Source organism: Pseudorasbora parva, chromosome 10 (assembly GCF_024679245.1).
Source record: "Pseudorasbora parva isolate DD20220531a chromosome 10, ASM2467924v1, whole genome shotgun sequence".
NCBI classification, from domain to species: domain Eukaryota; kingdom Metazoa; phylum Chordata; class Actinopteri; order Cypriniformes; family Gobionidae; genus Pseudorasbora; species Pseudorasbora parva.
The window spans coordinates 21,061,534-21,085,544 of NC_090181.1; the positions used below are offsets into that span (position 1 = coordinate 21,061,534).

The following is a 24,011-nucleotide window of genomic DNA, read 5'->3' on the forward strand; positions in this document are numbered from 1 at the left end:
AGACTGAAAAAAGAAACAATTTTCACTCAGAAATTGCTAGTAACTTTTGCATACACTTACAAAGAAAGAATGCAAAACACATTGAATTCATGAAATTCTGAAGTAGAAAAACTGAAATATTTTCTTGTAAATTATACTCCAATATTCCAAACATAATCCAATGTTTTATTTACATTTTCAAAAAAAAGTCTTCCGCCTTTTTATTAGACAAAATTGTCATATGGCTGGAAGTCCTAGGCATCATTCATTTTCCTTATTTTAAAAATAGTAGCCAAGATATTCTTTAAAAAGTATTATTTTGTGTTCCATGGAAGAAAGAAATGATGTTTGGAGTAAATGATGACAGAATTTTCATTTTGACTGAACTCTCCCTTCAAGCTATGTTAAATACATTGGCTTTTCTAAATGGGGGACTTTCTTGCTAAAATAACAGTACACTATGAAAGTTCCTGCATAATGTTCCATATTTCATATGCAGCAGGCAGCTGGGGAAAGAACCACAGTACAAATATGCTCTCAGCATACTTTAGAAAACATTATCAATCATGCAACTGTGTTACATTCACTAAACAAAGACGCCACTTCAAGTCATCGAAGTTGACAAGATGTTCTCCAGTCTCATCCATCACATAAATACACACTTAAATAGAGACAGGCCCCTTTCCTGGACATTAATACACATACATACCATACAGTCTTACAAGTGTGTACAAAGTGAATTTAAAGCAGCAGAGTTTATACACTTCACCTACACACACACAGTCTCTCAAGGTTCCTCTCTCTCTGACTCTCTCCATGTATTAAGGGGCTTAGTCATGGCAGGTTGCTTCAGAGGAAATGACATTTCACTGCGCCGGGCGGCAGCTTAGACACGCAGCCCAAGCCCCATCAGCACTCTCCTCCTGCGCTGAAAGAGCCGAAATAACGCAACCCATTTCACATAGGCCTGCGCGAATCAGCCGGGAAGATCGGATTAAAGGTCCCTTCAGAACCAAACCGATACAGACAGAACCTCAGATAACATTTAAGAAAGGTCCTATCGGACAAGCCCAGAATCCTGATCACATTTCACACAATCGGAGCGGTGCGCTGAGGAGTGAAACATCATGTTTGGGGGATCAAAAGGAATGTGTTTGAATTCCTCAATCATATTACATACAGGACAAAATTACTCGGACACCTACAGAAAAACTTTGAACAGAGTCAAACTTGCAATAGCGATTAAGAGGCCAATACGCATAGTTCTTTTAAGCATGTCATCTTTTAAACGCTTTCATTTCTTTAAAACTCTACTGTTGTGCAATTTCAGTAAAATTCACTTTAAAGGAGATTAAAGTTTCTCATTCATAGAGATAACATGCCATGCTTTATTAGAGAAAACCTGCCATGCTTTAGTAAACTATTTCCTTCCCTCAAACACACAGCACTTACAATTAGTTGCATCTAATCGAAACTGAAACAAATGAATGCACCAATAAAGGAGTTATCCTGAAACATGCAGTGTGTCAGACTATATAATTACAACAGCGATTTGGTGATAGCACTAAGCCATAAATCACATGCATAGTTGTGAGAATGTCAAAATGTAATAAAAAGTTACTGGGCAACTGGTGAGTAAGTTTCAACTCTTTGAGGCCTCGCTATGCTAAGGGTGTCCCACAGATTGCGCCACAAGTTCATGCAGCGCTGTCAGTAGTAATCCATGCATAAAATCAATGCATTTGAAAACGTAACATTTTGCAGTTTATTATTATTATTTTATTTGTAGAAATAAAAGACAAAAGGGGCAATACATATTAATGAACATTTTTCACAAATGTAAATATGCCAGATTGTAGCCAAAGGCTAATTTCCATCTGCAGACCCCCACACAGGTAGATGTTACACATAAATACACATAACTACATACAGACACACTATGCACAGGCTATATACAGAGAAGAAAGGACAATAACAGTGATCACAACATACAAGTCCATAATACACTATATCCATGCTATACTAACTCCTATTACACAACCCATACCACACTAATAGTTCTATCCCCTTTATTTTTTATAAAACACTAACTCTATTTTACATCTGGTATATATACTAATGATTACTAAACATGCTCACATATTTGTGTGTCCCTCAACCATACTTTTAAACGATTCCTAAAAATAGGCAAACTTGTGCTTTCCCTCACTGACTGAGGGATACTATTCCAAAAGCTCACCTCCTGATATGATAGAGCGTTTTGTGAAAAGGATGTCCGCCTAAACGCCAAGACACAGTCACCTCTCATATTGGCTCTAGTCACTCGAGACCCGACAGCACTGATAGACTTTTGTTTAATAAAATCACTCAGTGGTGGAGGCGCCAGACCATGTATAACTTTATAAATTAGACAGGCTGATTTAAATAATTTTGAAATTCGCAAAATTTAAAAACTTATATTTATCTAAAATATTACAATGAGGGTATGATGAAGGTTTCTTATATAATATTTTCAATGCTCTTTTGTAGCATACCTCAATTGGCCCAATAGCAGCATAACTCGTATAAGACCAACTTGTGATATGCTCAACTCAATATGAGCCAGTATCATAGAGTGCAAGAACGGAATCGCTGCTGTATCCGTTAATGATGTAAATTAACATTTACAGTATTCACAACTTTTTTGATATGTTTTTTAAAAGATAATTTCCAGTCTATCAGAACTCCCAGATACCTAAATTACTCAACATTAGTTAATTCTTGTCCACCCAAGCAAACATTGACAGTCTTTTTAACATTAAGACACAAGCATGAATCATTCAGCCATTTTTGCAAATCATTTAAAGCTAATGAAAGCTGATGGGCTGCATCCTCAGCACTTTGGCATGTGTAAAAAATTACTGTATCATCAGCATACATAATCGTGTCAACATTTTTGCATACATTGGGCAAACTATTCACATACAGTGAAAATAGCAGAGGTCCTAAAATTGATCCCTGAGGAACACCCTGTGTATATTGAAGATAGGGTGACTTACAATTCTTTATTTGCACATATTGTTTTCTATCCGATAAATAAGACTGTATCCATTTAACTGTTTGATTACTAAAGCCAAATGTTAACAGTCTAGACAAAAGCTTTAAGTGATTCACAGTATCAAACGCACGCTTAAGATCGACAAAAACAGCAGCAACATAACTGTTTTTATCAAAATAGAACTTCACCTTCTCGACAAAAACACAAATAGCCGTTTCAGTTGAGTGAAGAGATCGAAATCCAAATTGCATAGGGTGCAGACCCGGATTGGAATCATTAAGATGTACAATGATAGAGTTGGCGACCCACTTCTCTGCTATCTTAGAAAAGTTAGGAAGTATGCTAATAGGTCGATAATTAGCAGGGTCTAGTTTATCACCCGATTTGTATATTGGTATGACATTTGCAACCTTCCAACTCAAGGGAACGACTGCCTGCGTAATTGACAAATTAATAAGATGGGTCACAGGCACCAAAATACAAGATTTAAAAAGCTTCAGAAGATTGGTATCAAATCCAAACACATCCCTTGCTTTAGAATTTTTTAATTTAGAGATTATGTTGTCTACTTCATTTTCTGTAATTGTTTGAATATTAAATGTAGAATTTAGAGATTTACGGCATTCATATAAAAGTCAATGTGGGCCATATTTTGTTGAGAGTCACAAGAGCTAGAAAACAATTGAGCGATCTCATCAATGGTATTTTGAAAATAATAGTTTAGTTGCTAGGTTGAGAGACTCTGATACCAATTCATTAGCAAATTTGAGTTCAAAGTCTTTATCAGACAAGCCAGTTAGGAAATTGTACGTTTTTATTATTCTATCTGGTTTGTTAGAAAACACCAGGTCTATCAAAGTTTTAGAACGATTTGTTATTCTAGTGGGATCACTTGTGTTAATCCAAAATTATCTGTAATTACTTTCAGTTTCTTTCTGTCACTTTTGCTGTTTTTGCACTTTTGCACAATTTACATTTAAGTCTCCCATTAGAATAACCTCATTATTAAAGTCTCAACAACTCAGAAGTGCTTTAAATTGATCATAAAAATCTACTTTTGCTGATGGCGGACAATAAAGACATAGAATAGTAAATGACATTTCTGTTGAAAGTGACAATTCAACTCTAAGTGGCAATTTCACAATTTCAATCATCATACAGTAACCAACTTTTCATCCTTCATATTATGTTCCCATTAGGGCTGAACGATATTCTGTTTTAACGTCGACATCGTGCGCGTGAGCGATAGTCACATCGCCGGAACATGCGATGTGAAGGGTAGTAGCCCATGGTGTATTAAGAGAACGGTAACAAACAGTAAACACGAGTTTTTTGCTGGAGTGATATGCACGTTCCGCGTGCCTGCACAGTGATTGGTTCGCTGTGCCGCTGCTCACCACTCACGGCCAAACATTCACTGCTAAAATCCGCGACGAAGAGGATCTGGCGCAAAAAAAAAAAACAAAAAAAAGTTTCGTACCAGAATTCATCTTTTTGGGACTATTTCGGCTACAAAAAGGAGGATGTTTACCAAAAAGAGGTACTTTGCTTGGCGTGTCAGAAAGTTGTGGCCACAAAACACCACCAATTTGTCTGACCACTTAAAACGGCACCACAAAGCTCTTTACAACAAATACAAAGCAGGGCTCGACATTAAAACGCTTGTCCGGGACAAGTGGATTTTTTGAAGGGACAAGTGAAAGAGAATTGTACTTGCCTGACAGACAAGCTTGCTTTTACTTGCCTGATTAAAACAAAAAATAACTAGCGAATCACCAAAACGCAAGAATGTTTGTGCATTCCTTTAGTGTAAGTGGCGATCGATAGTGGATAATAATATATAATAATGAACTGGCGATAATAAGGTCACGCTGTTGACGTTCGTGCAGCCTCTCGAGGAGAAATTACAACACTTGAGCGTTTTCCTGAATATCATCACGACTGAAAATGACAATGATTTCATATGAAAGTTCCATAAACAACTAATTAACATTCACTTAAAGTCACTTACATTTTAGATGCAATATTTAATCCAATATTTAATATTTTTGTTCTATTTTAGCAGTGAAAATCATTCACAACAGACCCATAACGCATCTCACTCACAGCAACAAGTGTGTTACTGAACGATTCAGCGTTTGAATGAATCGTTTGAATGAACGACTCAGTGACTCACTTGTTAAGACGGTCACCTGCTGCCACCAACTGGAGGTTTAGTTTCATGGTTACACATACTTTCCAACATTTCTTTTTGTCACTTGTAATGAAGCTTGCTTATTAGTGAAATTATTAATATCATGGAATGTTAATTATTGACTTTAGCCTGGATTGATGGCTCTCAATATCGCAATATATATCGTTGGGGAAAAAAATATCGCAATGTAATTTTTTTCCAATTTAATGCAGCCCTAGTTCCCATCGCCATTAAGATGTTCATTAAGGCTGCGCGATTAATTTAAATTAAATTACACACGATTTGGAAAAGGCGCTGAGATTTGTTTTATGCGCCGCTTGTCAGTGAAACATGGATGCTGCTCCATCTGAAAGCCAGAGGGTGCTCTCAAGCAGAAACTCCAAAAAAGCCTAGCAGAAGCACGATACCAAATCCCTATTGGGCATCATCATAATGTCACTGTTGTTGAATAAACAGATTAAAATTGATTGATTAAACTGATAAACTATATAAAAACATGACTTCAGTTCTTCAAGACTACTTGGGTATTTTCATGACAATAAAGTATATTTAAACTTAAATACTAATCAACATAGACTTTATCCAAGGCTGTAACTCTCTTGAACATTGGGGAACCAATTTATTTTTTCTTTTTATACAGCATAAAGAAACAGAACAGTAAACAAAACTCTAGATTTAATTCTAGCTGGGAAATGATAATTTTGGGAATATTTGCAAGTAATATTTGCATTCATTTGCATCAAATATATTTGATAGTCCCGAGATGCCTCACGTTAGTGAATAAATAAATAGATCCGGTATCCACATTGGGATTGCCTAATGGTCTGGTAATAGATTTTTTGTAAACCGCGTAGAAGGTTCCAGGTTCTAATCCGCCCTTATATAGGTTTTTTTCCTCATTAAAATCAAATATGTTCATCAATGATTGTATATTAAAAGCAGGGACATGTTTGTGTGCATTTTGTTTTGTGATTTCACTGGAAAGAATAGTCTCCACACTCGTCTGTGTGAAAACTCTCCACGAGACAAAAGAGAACGTAAACCACGCCTTTGATTTGATTGGCCATGTCAATCATTTTGACATTGACAAGTGCTTTTAGACTGCTGAGGCAGACCAGAAAAAAAAGGTAACTTTAAAACCTTTCTGTCATCCTAACATACAGAGTGCTGCTGCATAATGAAGTGCAGCAGAGCAGTGCAAGATTTCAAATATTTGCAATTTGGCCATTTTTAATTATTGGGGTATCCGTCTATGGTGGTTATGGTCCTGCCTTTATCACTGTATAGAACACTATGAAATAATATGTTGTGTGACTTATTAGAAGCCACATCTTCTAACAGAAGGATGTTTTCAAACAAGTTATTAAATGTTTATTGTTGGACAGGAGGTTCTTCTTATGTTTGGAAAGATGTTTGACACATTGCTTTTTCAAATGTGTGTTATAAGCAACAGATGGAGCAGCATTTACTACTGATCACAGAGCTGTGCTTCACTGACAAGCTGGGCATACATTAAAATAAAATGTAAAAATTGTATCGCAAAAGCGGTTTAAGTGCGATTTCAGGTTAATTACATACTGTATATTCAATTTTACATGCTGGTAGCGCCACACAGAGCTCCGCCAAAAAGCTCTGAGACTGGTTGTGCAAATGTGTAAAAAGGCTCTTAAAAGCCATTATGAATTGCCGATCTCAAAGAGATTAAGCATAATAAGAAAGAGTCAATAAACCAGTTAGCTTAATAATTTGCGAGCCGATTAGAGAAGTTAAATATTCATAAATTATACAAATCCTGTTTAGTCTTAGTAATGCCAACAAATGATAAAGCGAAAACAATGCTCTATAACTCTCAGCTAATTAATTCTGAAACAGCAGAGATAAAAGCATGTCTCAGAATCACTTAATGTGTTGAAAACAAAAGCTTGCGCACCTAGATCATTTAGCAGCTAATGAATTGGCCTGCAAATGCCTCCTGCAAGACAGACTATATTTAGAACAAATAAATAATTCTTAAATGAGCCTAACAGGGAACTGTAGAATCAACCAAGGGATTAAACACAAAAAACACACAAGAATACAATGTAAGGAAAGAGAGACAGGGATATGTTGAAAACATTTCTCTTGTCTTGTGAATACATACTGCCCCCTTGTGGTCTTAAATACAGTACAGGTTTTTTCAGCCAAAAATATTTCATTGATTGTGTCATCATTACCTTTGTGTCATTCCTAATCCGTCATTCCAAACCTACCTTCGAAACAAAAATTAAGATATTTTTATATTTACAATCTATGCAACTACAACTTCAAAAAGTTCATAAAGAGATCATAGGAAAAAACATAAGAATTTAGCTGTTTAGTCCAAATTTTCTGAAGAGATGTGATCACTTTATATGCTGAACAAATTTAATTTGCTTTATTTCTTATTCGCAGTTGAAAAACAAAGCAACCAACAAATGAGTTTAAGAAGGATAGACAGCAGCAGTTTCACTGGTAAATATTAACACATAAGGGGCATTGATTATTATGTTGCAGTTTTATTCCCATGGAGTGATAGAGACAACATTAGGCTAATATGTTTTTCTTGAGTTTAACCCTCAAATATTCAAATTACATGGATCATACTCGTTCCAATTGACCACCAAGGGGTATAACTATTATTTTTATAATTATTATTATTATTATTATTATACAAAAAAATTTTGTCAGCAACAGCAAAAATATTATGTTTAGTATGAATTATCATCATCATAATCATCATCGTCGTCGTCAGTAACGACAAAATATTTTATTATTATTATTAACTGTTACTACTTGTTATTAGTACTTTATTTGCTAATCACTACTTATTCTTAGGTAATTCTATATTCTATATTCTTATTCTATACTAATTCTATAGTTTATTTTTATATAGAGTAACAGTTCTGTGGGGCTGTAACATCACTCGCTGAGGGCAAGATCAGATAATATCTAAATAAAGCCCACCTCTATTTCATTATCCGTGAGAGCAAAGGAATCTTAAAGTAAAGATAGACAACGCAGGGATCTAAAAGATATCCACTGCCGTCAGGAGACAGAGTTAATCATTCTATTACTGTGAATGTTTGAGGCAAGCTACTGATATACATGTAACAGGATAAAACTGGGTTTAGCAAAGACAATTCCAGATCCAGGAAAAGCATTCAACTTGAATACTTCGGATAAGGGATTTGATCAAATCCATAACCCTAAGGATGAACAATAACGTTAATGCTTGTTTTAGGAAGCACCACAAACCACACATTTTTTCAGTACCTACAGTAGACCACAAGATGTCACTCAAACTTAACCTGAAGCAGTCAATTACATAAACTGAAAGCCTACTCCTCTCTATACAAGTACATCACAGGAACAACCCACTCAAAGTATGATGAACAATGACTCAGCCGTGCTCAAATGTATACATGGTGCTATTACATAATGTCTGAAGTCACAGTCTAGTCAGCATGTCTGTGTCGGGGAGCATTTGTGTATATTTACAGGAGAAGGCTTGTATTTTACATCTGATTACTGTTTCAAATCCAGCCTAACTGGTTATGTATTCCACAGAGCCAATCTGGCATTGTGAATCAGAACACAAAAAATAAGCAAATTAAGGAAATGTCACAGCCTGCATCACTGGGATCAAAAGCTGGAATGTTAAGGGCCGCCGTTCCGCATTCCCACTCAATCAGAGGTATTGAAAAACAGCTTGGATAGAACAGGCCTCTGTTAAGAACAGCAGGACCCAAAGTCAGACTCCTGCAGTCACGAGTAAGAGCTACAGGGGCTAATCTCTAATTAGCAAGGAGATAATTAGCAGGATAGGGACGGAGAGATCCTGTCACACACACACAAGCACACATATAGAAACTAGCAACAAGCAGTACAGGAAAGATAGGTTTATCGAACCACGAGCATAGCATTGAACAGATTTGTGTGGGGCTAGCAGAAATCACATATATTTGTTTTTATTGTTAAAAACAATTATTAACAAATATTTATAAAATATTATAACTACTTTTACTGCTTACTATTAGCACCTACCATTTATTTATTTATTTATTTATTTGAAAGGGGGCAGTGTACATTAATCGACATTCATGAATGTAAATGTACTCAAATTAGTACAAAGCCTAGTTTTCAAGTAGATCTTTATTCTTCACTTATTCTTAAAGTCCCAGTCAATCGGAAGTGGCAACTGATTTTATGTCAGCGCGGTGACGTATTTCCAAGTGAAACGGAATATTGAATAAAGGACAGCGTATTACTTCAGCGCTCCTCCTCTCCATCTCTCACTCCATCTATTACAGCAGACTAATGGTCGGAGGGGAGTGGTTAAGGATATTCAAACTCCAGCCATCAAAACGGCCGTCATAGGAAAGAGAATGCCATTCCAGACCAGAAGTTATTTTTCAGATTTCGATTAAAGATTACCACGGCAAAAAAAAGTTCTATGTATTAACTTGTTCAAATTAATTGTTCACCTTAAGACCTGTAATATGTGCTAACAATGTAAATAAGATCAACTTTAATATACAAATTATTTATATAATTACATTTTATATCTGTAATATACACGTTGAGATTTTGACATGCAATTTCTAAAGGGACTAAAAACTCATTTTGGGAGGATATGCATGTACTCACTATGCTGTTGAGGTCTGACTCATAACTGCTGCAACGGTGTATATGTGTGTTGTGTCCTAGTGGCTCCATGCCCTCCTCATCCCACATGTATGTTCCTCCAGAGCTGTTAGACGGGGAGAGTTCCAGAGAGGAGGCCGCATGACGATCAACGTCAGGGGACATGAGCAGCGGCGGCGGCCCACGGAGCACACCACCCCTTAAATCTGCCTTGCCACCTGAAAGCAGACATGATATAACAGCATAAACGGTGTACGTCTGCCAAAAATAGAACAAAATTATCAATTCTGTACTGTTTTTCAAAATCAATGCATGAATGAATGCCAGGCATAACATTTAGCTATACCTTCCAGCCCAATCCCAGTCCAGTCCATAGTCTCATGCAAGAAGCTCTGCAGGCGTGTATGGGTGGGTGTGGCCAAAGGATGCAGTATCCCATTCTGCGATTGATCCCCTATGTTGTCAAAATCATCTAGGAACTCCTCACTGGTGTCATTCCTCTCAAGAGAAGATGCAGAGGAGAGAGACATGTCCTCCATTCCATCCCCAGTATAGCGGAGGTTCCCATCCGACCCTAGATCTGTCACAGGCTCTTCTGGGACATCTTTGGGAGCTGATGCCTTTTCACACACAAAATGGGAAAATTCAGTCATGTTTCGATACCTTGATTTCTCTGCGTTGGCACCAAAATACCATAAAGGACAACTCCGGTGAAAAATGAACCTAAGACTAATTAACACATGGTTACCGAGTAGATCGTTCTCTGGGATGTGTTTTCATGAAAAATCAAGAAAAATCAACTCTTTACATCCCAGTGAACGATCTACTTGTTAAAAGGGGGGTGAAATGCTGTTTCATGCATACTGATCTTTTTACACTGTTAAAGACTTGGAATCCCATACTAAACATAGACAAAGTTTCAAAAGTTAAGGTGGACGTTTGATGGGAGTATTTCTTTGTCAAAAATACTACTTCCGGTTAGTCATAAGTTTCGGCAAGTTTTTTGAGATCATGCGTCCCCTTTGACGTTAATGGGGGCGGAATTTCCTTGTATGGGCCTTACGGACAATTCTACCGGAAACGCGTGAGAGAGAGAGAGGGAGAGAGCGAAAGTAACAGGCTACGCCCATCAAAGCGCTGGCTTGTAGGATGCTGGACAGGTGATGTGCACATAACAATGTCACCAAAAAAAAACTGACTGAAACTGAGTGTTTCACCCCCCCTTTAACCATGTGTTAAAGGGGGGGTGAAACACTCAGTTTCAGTCAGTGTCATGTCAATCTTGAGTACCTATAGAGTAGCATTGCATCCTGCATATCTCCGAAAAGTCTTTATTTTTTTTATAATTATATAAGAAAGATGCGCTGTTCCGAGTCTTTCCGAAAAAAGCCGAGCGGGTGGGGGCGTGTCATGTGAGCGGAGCTAAATAATGACGTGTGCAGCAGCGCGCTGCAGTGAGGAAAGTGAGTCGCTCTGTGAGGAAAGTGATTCGCTCTGTGAGGAAAGTGATTCGCTCAGTGAGGAAAGTGATTCGCCTGCCGCGTGAGGAAAGTGATTCGCTCAGTGAGGAAAGTGATTCGCCCGCCGCGTGAGGAAAGTGAGTCGCTCTGTGAGGAAAGTGATTCGCTCTGTGAGGAAAGTGATTCGCCTGCCGCGTGAGGAAAGTGAGTCGCTCTGTGAGGAAAGTGATTCGCCCGTCGCGTGAGGAAAGTGCTAATACAGATCGACCGCCGGCCTATCAGTGGGTAAGTCAGTAGCTACTGGTTATATCACCTGTTTAGCATCCTACAAGCCAGCGCTTTGATGGGCGTAGCCTGTTGCTTTCGCTCTCTCCCTCGCTCTCTCTCACGCTATGGAGCTAGAAATATGACTAAATGATCTGAATTTGAATTGTATAAATCTGAATTATTGACAAGTGTAATCTAACAAAATTGAATATTATGTTGCATTTTACATAGTTCTGAATTTGAATTTTTTAAAATGTTGAATATAGAACCTTTGAAATTGAACACATCTGAAATGTTTTTGTGTCGAAATTGTTTAGACATGTATTTTCAAACAGCAGATATTTTGTTCTGAATTAGGCTAATCGACTGGAAATATTCAGTTTTTGAAAATACAGATTCAAGATTTCAGATGAAAAAGAAATTCAGATCATCAAATTCAATATTCTAAAATTCAGATCATCAAATTCAATATTCTAAAATTCAGATCATCAAATTCAATATTCTAAAATTCAGATCATCAAATTCAATATTCTAAAATTCAGATCGCAGAAATTCAGATCTTACAGAAAGTAGGCCAGAGGTCATCAGGGAAGAGTAAAGGATGTCAGAAAAATCCAACGGAGCACCATATCTGATCATTTCATTTCCTATTTGTAATGGAATAAAGAGAAAAGATCAAACAACCCCTTTATACTTTTTTGTTTATTTTAGATTAATGCACAGAAAAAGAGATTTCGGCTAGATTTCTCATTTTTCGTGTGGTTTACCGCACAATTGAATAAGGTTGGGTACTGATTAATATTTTATATTTCAGATAAACATTTTTTTCTGTGAAACGGGTTAAGTTGCACAGAGAAGTTGCCTGATCTAGGACATGCCCAGTACAGTTTAAGAAGCGGTAGTCTTCTACTGCTATAAGACTACTATTTTGTTGAACAGACCTGGGCTGAATCTGAAATCGCCCCCTATACCCTCAATACCTGCAAACAAGTTTCAAAATCCGGCCTATCAGGTAGAGAACAGAGTAAATTGTATGTACTGTACAGTGTATTGGGGGGATTTTTGGTGGTATAAATATATTGATTTTGTAGTAATATTCTCATCAGTATTCTATCAGCTTTTACATAGGCCTAATTAAATCTGCATATTTGTGATATTTACCCCAGGGCGTTATGTCATTTTATAAAGGCCATTTTTTAAAATCTTATTAAATGTATGCATTTCATGTTCAATTCTTACATTTGATTAATAAATGCAGTTATATTAGTAAGACACTAGGGCTTTTACCAATCAAATTAATTAATTTAAACTGCAAAAATAAAACAGCAATGAATAATGTTATGAGATTGATGTTCTAAATGTTTGAATATACAAATAAAAAATGCAATGATACTTTTAAACATGAAACTAAACCGCCAATAGGTGGCAGCAAAAGATTGTCTTAATGAGTGAGTCATTGAGTCGTTCATTCAAATGATTCATTCAAAACGCTGATTCATTCAGTTCAAAACACCGCGCTGAGTGTTGTTCCTTTGGAACTATATTCGTTGGTGAAATCATAGTTGAAATAGAAAAAAAATAAGGTTTTTGAATCTAAAATGTAAGTACCTAATAATGAATTATGCTACACAATTTACGATTGCAATGTAGCTATTTGAAATCGTTTAGATTGCTGCTCACTTGTTTTGATTTCTCCACGAATGTCTCACAAAGAGATAGGCAGCGCCAGCCTCAACGCGACTTTGTTACCAGAGATCCACTCCATTATCAGTCGCTGTTTACATTGAATATAATAATAAATAAATTATCTGGTTATTTTAATTCTTTATTTGTCCTGTCGGGAAAGTAAAACCCTCTTTGATTTGTCCCAGACAAAGATAATGTGGAGCCCTTATAGTCAGCCCTGTGTGTTCATTCATGATTTCTCTCGTGCTGTAAAGCGGAGGTGATTGGTTCATGTCATGAGCGCTGCCGTTTGTTTGAACCGAGGGCTACAGTGATCTGTGACTGTCACGCCATAGACTGTTAAAAAATAGGTCACGCATCATTAGAGCATTATTATTGTTAACAACTTCACCCCCCACCCCCGAAAGAAAACTCATTCATCTACATTCATTCACTTTTTCGAGTTAACTGTATTAGTGGACTAAAGTAGGGAATAGTGAGGGTTTATGGGGGCGATTTTGGATTCAACCCTGGAGAACGACAGATGACGTCAAACGCTTAGATTTTCTTCACTAATCAGCGATTTGTAAATCACGCACGAAAAATGAGAAATCTAGCCGAAATCTCTTTTTCTGTGCATTAATCTAAAATAAACAAAAAAGTATAAAGGGGTTGTTTGATCTTTTCTCTTTCTTCCATTACAAATAGGAAATGAAATGATCAGATATGGTGCTCCATTGGATTTTTCTGACATCCTTTACTCTTCCCTGATGACCTCTGGCCTACTTTCTGTAAGATCTGAATTTCTGCGATCTGAATTTTAGAACATTGAATTTGATGATCTGAATTTTAGAATATTGAATTTGATGATCTGAATTTTAGAATATTGAATTTGATGATCTGAATTTTAGAATATTGAATTTGATGATCTGAATTTTAGAATATTGAATTTGATGATCTGAATTTCTTCTTCATCTGAAATCTTGAATCTGTATTTTCAAAAACTGAATATTTCCAGTCGATTAATTCAGAACAAAATATCTGCTGTTTGAAAATACATGTCTAAACAATTTCGACATAAAAACATTTCAGATGTGTTCAATTTCAAAGGTTCTATATTCAACATTTTAAAAAAATTCAAATTCAGAACTATGTAAAATGCAACATAATATTCAGTTTTGTTAGATTACACTTGTCAATAATTCAGATTTATTCAATTCAAATTCAGATCATTTTGTCATATTTCTAGCTCCATATCACGCGCTTCCGGTAGAATTGTCCGTAAGGCCCATACAAGGAAATTCCGCCCCCGTTAACGTCAAAGGGGACGCATGATCTCAAAAAACTTGCCGAAACTTATGACTAACCGGAAGTAGTATTTTTGACAAAGAAATACTCCCATCAAACGTCCACCTTAACTTTTGAAACTTTGTCTATGTTTAGTATGGGATTCCAAGTCTTTAACAGTGTAAAAAGATCAGTATGCATGAAACAGCATTTCACCCCCCCTTTAACTACTTAAACTCCAAGACCATTTTTTGGGATTTCTGCCTGGATTACAGTGGTCTAAGTAAAACAAAAATGGTGTCATTTTACAGAAAACCCTTTGAAGTTACATAAAACATGGACTGCTAAGTATATGTTGTCTAAGCAGTAATAACCCCCCAAAAAAGTATGCAATTTTTTTTATAAAATCATTTTTGAAAGTGTGTAACTTAGGCCCTGTGCTCTAGCACCCTGCAGACAGTTTGGGCTATTTCCACTAAATTCTAGAAAATAGTGGAAAAAAGAAGTTTGTCTGTGTCATGTTGTATGCAAGATTTACTCAAATGGGTCTGAAGGGATGACCCCCCTTCCCTGCTACCCCCCTCCACCACCACCATATACAGTGATATAAATGCAATATTCCAGTGTCATTACATTAATTATATATGCTGGAAATAGCCCAAACTGTTTGCAGGGTCCTAGAGCACACAGTGCCTGAGTTACACACTTTCAAAATGAATTTATATTAAAAAAATCAAAAAGAGCCTAGTTTTTGGGGGGGTTATAACAGCTTACACAACATATACTTACATGTATATCACTTTAAGCAGTGTTTTATGTAACTTTAAAAGGTTTCCTGTAAAATGACACCAGCATTTTGAACCTAGACCACTGTATGTGTGTAGGATTAAGCTTTTCAATTTGGGTAGGCCAAATCCAGGCGGAAATGGCACCAGAGTAATTTAGTTTAAATACATTACTTTGTGTAAAACAAATGCCAAAGTGATGCATATCTCCAGAAAGTACTCTAAGCTTTCAAATGGTACCACATATTACATCATAGCTCCTCCACAGATATTTAAAATTGAAAGTATATGCATGACGATGTCATTCCCGACCCTGTACAGGGTCATTTTTCACCGGAGTTAACCTTTAAAATTGGAACAGGAAAATTAACTGAATACAAAATTAAAAGCTGTAAGTCATATTTGGCATTAACGTTTGAGACACAATAATAACTATTAAATCATTAGATAATTAAAATCATACACTTTAAAAATATGATAATAACTATAACAATAATACTTATTACTATTAATTTGTAAATATTATTGGTCCTAAAATTAAAGAACTGATAACATATTAACAAAATTATGAATATCTGCAAAAAAGTACAGGTCGAGAAAGATTAAAAAGATAAGAAAAGATCACAATTTCAATCTGACAATTAACAATTGAACAGAAAAAAAATCTTGAACCATCCAAAAAAACAACAACATCAAGATGCAAGAAATTATGCATGTTAATATAAATTATAGAGTTGGACACTCACACTCTTTATGGCACAGTGGAGCAGCTCTGGAGTGAGAGGTGGGGTTATAACGTCACTCTCCAAAGGGCTCCTCCCAACCACTAGAGGGCATTGCGGTTTGGCAGCAAATGGGCGATTTAGCCTGTAGGCCTGTAATGAGGGCTTTGCAAGCACAGAGTTAGGCAGAAGTGGCCTTTTTACGGAATTTGGAGGCGTTAAGATCTCTGAAGGAGGAGAACCAGCAGGTAGTCTATCTGATAACCCCTTTCCAAACCCAAGCCCCCCCAAACCGAGCACTAGCCGACCCTTGCTGAAGCTCAGGGGAGTTTTGAGTCCAAGTGTTCGTGGAGGACGCAGCTGGGTATTAGATAGAGGCTTGGCTAACTCCACGGCCTTGTTGAATGAAAAGGATCGAGTCATGGGTGCGGACGTTGGTGAGGGCAGTTGCTTGAAGTGGGTGAAGCTCTGAGAACGCACCATGTAGTCAGGCACGATTGACTGTTTTGAGAGGCTGTCATTGGACTGGGACAAGCTGTCTCTAGAAGTGCTTCGAGTAGAGCTAGAGTTGGCCCTTGGTCGCTGGAGCCCAGAAGAGGCTGCTTGGCCTGGTGAAGACCCCAGAGATGACGACCCATTTTGAGTCGTCTTGGAGCTTGAGCTTTTTTGGTATATGTCCTGACTTTTGGAGGTTGTTGTGATCTGAGAGTTTTTGGGATTTGGTTTAGGACTTGGGATGAATTTAGGGGATTTGCCTACAGGCTTGGGGCTTCCGGTGGACAGTGAGGAGACAGACCTGCGAACTTTGGTTGCAGGAGTTGAAGGGCTTTTTAACTCCCTACTTCCTGGAGAATGTTGGGATCGAACTTCTTTCTTCTCTTCTTGTATACCACCATCAACTGGGCTTAAAGGGTCCACTGACCCACCACTGTCCTTCCTCCATTTCATGGAAAAGGAGGAAGCTCTGACCACTACGTTTGGCCTAGCAGGGGGATTTTTGCCCTCTTGGGGGAGTGCAGTCTGGGTCGTACCATTGGGAAGAGGTGAGGAGGTACCATTGACAGGACGGGCACCAAATTTTGGCAGTCTGGAAACCATGGAGGACTTAGTGAGGACCTTCTGTTCCATCAGCAAATAGAAGAGTCATGGATGAACACGAAAGAGACACCTAAAGAGAAGAGGGAGGAAAAACAAATCTTTAGTAAAAATGTAAAATCAGCTACGCAACCTAAAATATCCATTACTAAAATAATTTAATAAATACTTTTGTTCTGTGGTGACATGCTATACAGTACTTAATCTTGAATAAAAACTATTTAAAAACAGAATTTGAATCTTTTAATAATTATTATGCATCAAGATTTATTTTACGTCCTGATATTCATTAAACTACATGATTTATTTACTTTTTAACATTTGTGACACCACAGAATAATTTAAAATCAACTAGTCAGTGGGAAAAAGGTATTTAACAAATGTATAAGAATTAGACCTAAGATTTAGAAGAAGAAAAAACATCAATGTGACAATCCATAGAACTGGATTGTAAACATTTTATTTGTAGAGAACAGAACAGACAATATATAAACAGAAGATATTTACATGGAAGTCCAGCACTGTCGATTACTTTTTTTCTAGTCCAGCATCGAATATGAGTAATTCACTCATAAATTAGTAATTCATTCATTTGTAAGCCTGTAAAAAATAGGGCCCAATTAAAATAAATTCCCTTCTTTACCAGCATTGGGTATCTGTTTTATTAAAACAGCTTGAACATCATATGTACATTAAAACCCACTTCCTGTTTTACAACACTTGAAAAAAAAAAATAGGTGGCATTAACTTCTTCCTGGAACAACCATCATCAACAGTTTTTGTTAACCATTTAAGTAATTTAGTTGGGAAATTTCATGACACTTGACAGCACAGTTTAATCAGGGTGAGGGTACAGGGTCTGTTCAAAGGAATGAGCAGAACTGAAGCTCACAAACAATGCCCACTGTCTTCCTGATGCTGGAGCTTATGCATTTGTGTGTCTGTGCAATAGATGGCATGTGATGTCACTGAAGTTCATAAATAATAAGTCTGCTCTGCAGAGTGCAGACTGACAAGCAGAGAATAAAATTAACCCCTAATAGGCGTCATATTGTTACTCTCAGCTGGCTGCTGACATTTTTAGGAACTGCAACTTTAATGTATGGTTTAAATTGAATTTAAATCAAACACGTGGCTTAAAAGTATCTACTCGTGAATCATCTAAATGCTTTGATTAAAATGAAGTAAAAGAAAGAAGTGTACTTGTCAAGGTTGCAAGACCAGGAGAGACAGCTGAGAGAGTATCAATGGAAAAAAAGGAGAGTTTTAATTTCACTCTCTTCCATATTGATTTCTTTGTCAGTGAATTATGTCAAAGGTTCAAAGGAAACTACAACGCGTAAATTCAACACGGAGGGGGTTTGTCTGGGATAAAAGCCAAATCCTATACCCAGATGAATGCTGCCTCTAGTCTATAATGTCTAACTTAATTTTGTCCTAATCCAGTTCACAAAAAGCTGTCTTTTTTAATATTTTACATGAGTACACGGATAAAATATAAGGTATTAAGTATAAGTATAAACAGTAATCTATTCACAGCATAATATTTAGATCCTTCAGAGCACCTGTCCAGAGTTTATGACAATATAATGGGAAGTGTGCATGAAAGCAACGGATGAAAAGGGGGTGAATACAGCGACCTTTATTCACACACTGACCCACATTCTGTGATGAGAGATTATACTAGCAGTCACACGACACAAACGAACAGAGAGAGAGACTGCCAGGCTTTATAATCCTCTTCATTCTGCCAAACCAGGTCAGCCACAACACACCCTGCCAAAGCCTCTTTACCCAACAGCACCACTAGTGACGTCGTTATATTTCACGTTTTCAACTGTCAAAACACACTGATTCCATCACCCCGATATTTTTTGTTCAGAAGAGAAATCTAATTTATCAAGAAAAAACATCATAGTTTATATGAAAATATTATGCAGCACAACTGGTTTTTAAAATTGACAAGAAGTGTTCTTGAGCAGCAAATCAGAATATGGATGATTTCTGAAGGATCATGTGACGCTGAAGACTGGAGTAATGATGTTGAAAATTCAGCTGTCATCATCACAGGAATATTTTACATTTTAAAATATATTAAAAGTGAAAAAGTAAAAAAAAAAAAATTATAAAATACAGTTTTACTGTTTCATTTAGTGTTCATTTACAGTATACTGTTTTACTGTATTTAACTTAAAGAGAATTTCAATAAATTAAAAAAAAAATCTTAACCCAGAATATCTTTGAACCGCAGTCTGTCTAAATATTGTAGAATGTTAAAATATTAATATTTTATACTAAAATTCAATGACTTAACTTCAGGGAGAATTATGTTGCTTTGTTTTCTATTAACAATATCATTTGCAATGCCTTATGTACACAGTCTAGAACCTTTCTCTTTTATCTGATTTTTAAACATTTTCTTTCAAATGAATATTGCAATGTTATGAATCATTTCAGAGATGGTTGTTTTGGTTCAAGACTTTGAACTCTACTGAAAAATCTTTTTTAAAATTCTCAGCTACTACTCAATACAAATCTACATAAACATACAAAACACATTTAGAGGGCAAAAGAGGGTATTCACTGAAGCCTGGGGTCAGATGATGTCATAGATTGGGGTTACTATGGCAACACTTCAGACCATCTGTCGACTGGCTCCTTCCCACACAAAACTCACTCAACTAGAGCAAACAAGACACTAAAACAGTGAGGATACCTGCATCTCAAGACACAAGCAAACCCACCCACACATATATATATATACATATACAGACACATACACACACAAGCAGTAAACATCTTTCTGACTCCAAAAGACATCAAGATGAGAATTATGGCTAACTAGAGCCAAAAGAAAAAGTTGAGTCCCTTCAGATCAAAGTAGAATTTGATGAGATTTTAAATGGACCTCAGGCCTCAGCAGAAAGTCTCTACCAGTGTCTTCAAATAAACTATTGCATATACTACTACATACATTAATCACATTTCCACTACAAATGCCATCAAAATCAAGAGGATATTGTTTGTGTCTGTCAGTCCAAACGTACACACTAAAAATATATTTTGAAGTTGTAAATAAATATTACTGTAGAATGGTTTACAAAAAAAATAAAAATAATAATAATGTCTTTATACTTGGTTTACTTGTTATTTCTTTGTGATTAATTGTGAAATTTATTTGCAATTTCTGGGGGCAAATTGTTTCTACACCTAATTTATTTTCAGTGTATATGGGTGTTTATTTGGGAAAAAGTTAACTGTTAAGTGCAGAAGGAAGAACTAAATAATACCTTTTACCAAGCTGACGACATTTCTGATACAGCCCAAAAGGACAGAGAGCTAACAATGTCCACAACATGTAATGACACAAAAATCAATTAGGCCAAGACACAGTCATCATTCTGTCTGACTTCTGTTTTGTACTGAATCCACTTGCCCTTACTGGTGGTGAGGCTATGCAAAAAGTCCTCCAGATCACTTTGTATGAGGTAAGCTGGTGTTTGACATTGGTGCGTTTCTATCTTCAGCTGAGCTGGCCTCAGGTGTGCACAGGTTGGGATTTGTCACAGAGAGCAGCTTACTGAAATAAGGCAGATCTGCTTGAGGGCTGGATTTAATGCATTACAGTCCACCTTAACACAGATAATAGTCTTTGTGGTGTGTCCAAGTGTGTTCTCCATTTGACATTATTTCTCAACAGCATTTCTTTACAATGGTTGACTTTAACATCAAAACAGACAAAGCCAAATTTCTCCTACACAATGACACCAAGCATTTATTCCAGATCCAGGCCTGATCAGAGGCGGACAGTAATAAAGTATTTTTACATTTTTTTTTCAAATATATATACTTTATCAGTGTTTACTTCACAACATTCCAAAGCAATATATTGTACTTTTTACTGCACTATGTTTCATACTGAATATCATTTAATACTTGCATTAAAAATGTAGTACTTTCTTACTTTCTTAGTAAAAGTATTCAACTTTTTACATTTTGAATGTAAAACTATTCTTTATGAAAAGAAGTACAGTAATAAAGTATGACATTATGCTTTGGAATGTAGTAAAGTAAAAGTTTTCCACAAAAAAAACACTGATAAAGTACCTATACTTGAAAAATGTACTTGAGCAGAAAGTAAAAATGCTCCACTACAGTCTGCCTCTGGGCCTGACATACAGTATTCAGGCCAGACACCTAGAAAAATGCACACAGTTATATGTCTGGTGGAGAGTGGTGAGCTCCAAAAGTATGTTAATATTTGATAGATGCAAAATAAAGGTGGAAGATGAGAAGTAAAAAATAAAAACTTGCAGTCAGGATCTTCATGCATGTCTTACAATTTGATGTCGAAAGGAAATGTCTCAAATTTAGTAGGCCTTTATTTATTCTTCAAGCCATAGTGTTCTACAAAAAAGATTGTTTAATTTCAAAGTTAGCACTAGTAAAATGGAAACATGTTTTTCATTTATATGGCACTAAGGAACTTAGTGCCATATAAATGCCATATTAATTGAACTTTATTTCAATTAACCATTTAAATAATGATTTCCATTTAAAACAGAAAATCACAAAAAATAGTTCACTAATTGATTGTATTCATTGAGAAAATTAGGCAACAGATTCAGGAATTGATCCACACCCAATTAGTTTCCTAAAGCAGCTCAATAGATACATTTGGCTTTTGGTTAAATTAGCTTTCATGCAGTGTGTAACAGTTCTAAGTGTTTAAAAACAAGTTTTAAATCTGAAAGTGTAGAGTGTATAAGGTAATTGTCTCTCAAAAGAGTTGAGTGAATTAAAAGAATAATTTTTCGAACGAATCCTAAGCCGTTTCATTTTGATGTTAAGATATAGCATATTGCGCATCCACTTATTGCATGAGCAGACACCAGGGAAAACTTGAACCCCTCAAATACAGCAGTGGATACTAGATGGCATCATGTCAAGAAAACGCTGTACTCTACAATGTGTTTATTGTGTTTCATATATCTGGCTAACCAGCTAACTCACGTTATTACGGTCTAACTGAAATACTTCGGTAAATTAGCTGTAGTCTGCAGTATTACGTAAAACTATTAATGCAGATTGTCTGTCATTCTTACTACTTTGAGTAAAGATAAGGATGGAGCAAGATTTGTTTTGCAAACTTTAATGTTACATTACTCATTCACATTAGTGCTGGGTTAACATATGTGCTGTTATGGATGGAGCTGAAAATCAGTTATGGTAATGGCCGTTTTTTTCCGAAATACACAATAAACTAATCACAATAGACTAGGCCGTCTGACCAATCAGAGCAGCAGAGCTACATAAATATTTTTTTTCTTTGGAATAAGATGAACTGATAAATCATTCACAATAAGACCAGGATTGTTTACTTAAGTACAAAAGGGGTTAATCTTTGAAAAGTCTGCTGACTGTAAGATGGTCTCTCTCCACACAGTAAAGATTTCTATGTTTATAAGCACTTTAAATATTTGGACTTGCATCTGCTAGTTTAATGTGTGCTAGCAACTCTTTAGCCAGACTCTCTTATTACAGAATGTACTAGTGATGCTAGTTACAGTAGCCTTCAGCAATGTTCTTCATTGAAAATCAATGTTGTTTTGCACAGGCAGCTAACGAGAAATCCAACAGACTACAGCTGCATGAAGCCTGGGGTTAAGCAGCACTAACACCCCTCCACATATAGAAAATTGATTGACAGTGATCATAACCCTGACCCCTGAGCTCAAGACAGAGCCCATTTTCAGCAATATACAGGCCTGGGTAAATCATAAACTTGCTTTAATTAAGATGGATTTTGAAGGTAGAATGAAAACGTCTAAGTTTTCCAAAACTTACTGCTCCTCAAATAGCCTTCTTCATCCAACTTGATTTCCCCCCTGAATCTGACATCATTAATCAGATCAGAAATAAGCAGACAAAACGATAATAGACTCTAGTCTCAATCTTTTTATTGAGTTCAACAAAGAAGAGGATCAGACTGCCGATCCTTGAAAGCAATCACAGTAACGTGAGCCATTACAATAAGCACGCTGTAATTAACTGTGATTGCTAGTGGGGGGAAAAATGTTCAGCAGTAAAACCTTATCCTGCTTAGTAAAGTAATTTGATCAGCATGAACCAACAACATTTATAGTGCAATTTAATGCACACGGAAACGATTAAGAGGAGCATAAGAGACAAAACAGACTAAACACAAGGCTTTTTGAAAACAGATCTAAAACCTCTCATGAAACCATTCTGACTTGAACCTCCTTTTCTTGTTTTTTAATCTCATCTTTCAACCTAACGAACCTAATCCACTTACGATAATGCAAAATGTCCTTTCTGTTAATGCAAGCACCCAAATAAAGAGTTTTCAGTCAGATGACTTGGCAGGTCTCTTTTTATTTCCCAAGCCATTCAACATTCACACGATGTTCTGTGTTTTAGTCTTCATGACCTGGTCCATAAGGACAAAAAAAAAGACTTTGAAAAGACAGAGAGAGATGCATTATTCACGGCGGCCATGTTCAATGACTCAGCTCTGCACAAAAACAACTATATGCAATAGGACTAATTTATGCGATACCATATAAATTCATGAGTATTAGGTGACAACTTATGGCTGTGTGATCAAACCTAATGTGAAAGAACACTATTCAACTTAGAATTTAACAGTATTTTAAGATTATGATAAACTAAATCATGTCAGATGGTGCTTAGGTTCAGTGAGTAAACAATATTATTTCAAACAATAGTCATTTCTCTTCTGTAAAGGTTTTTCTGTTTGTCTCGTGCGGAAACACCAGACGGGCCAACCCTAATATGCAAACAGTCCATTTAAATTTCAGTCAGGGTGACCATGAG

The 24,011-nt window shown here is 36.3% G+C and overlaps 1 protein-coding gene across 5 annotated transcripts in view; it reads right to left on the bottom strand.

The window, feature by feature from the left end:
* Nucleotides 1–24,011, bottom strand: part of ccser2a (coiled-coil serine-rich protein 2a) — a 63,336-nt gene that overhangs the window by 26,966 nt on the left and 12,359 nt on the right. For all 5 annotated transcript variants that reach the window (XM_067455449.1, XM_067455448.1, XM_067455452.1 and 2 more), the window contains exons 2-4: nt 16,083–17,226; nt 10,219–10,492; nt 9,876–10,090 (exon numbers count right to left, since the gene is read on the bottom strand). In XM_067455449.1, coding sequence (XP_067311550.1) covers nt 9,876–10,090; nt 10,219–10,492; nt 16,083–17,186 — 1,593 coding nt within the window. In that variant the 5' untranslated portion in view covers nt 17,187–17,226. The remainder of the gene's footprint in view (nt 1–9,875; nt 10,091–10,218; nt 10,493–16,082; nt 17,227–24,011) is intronic.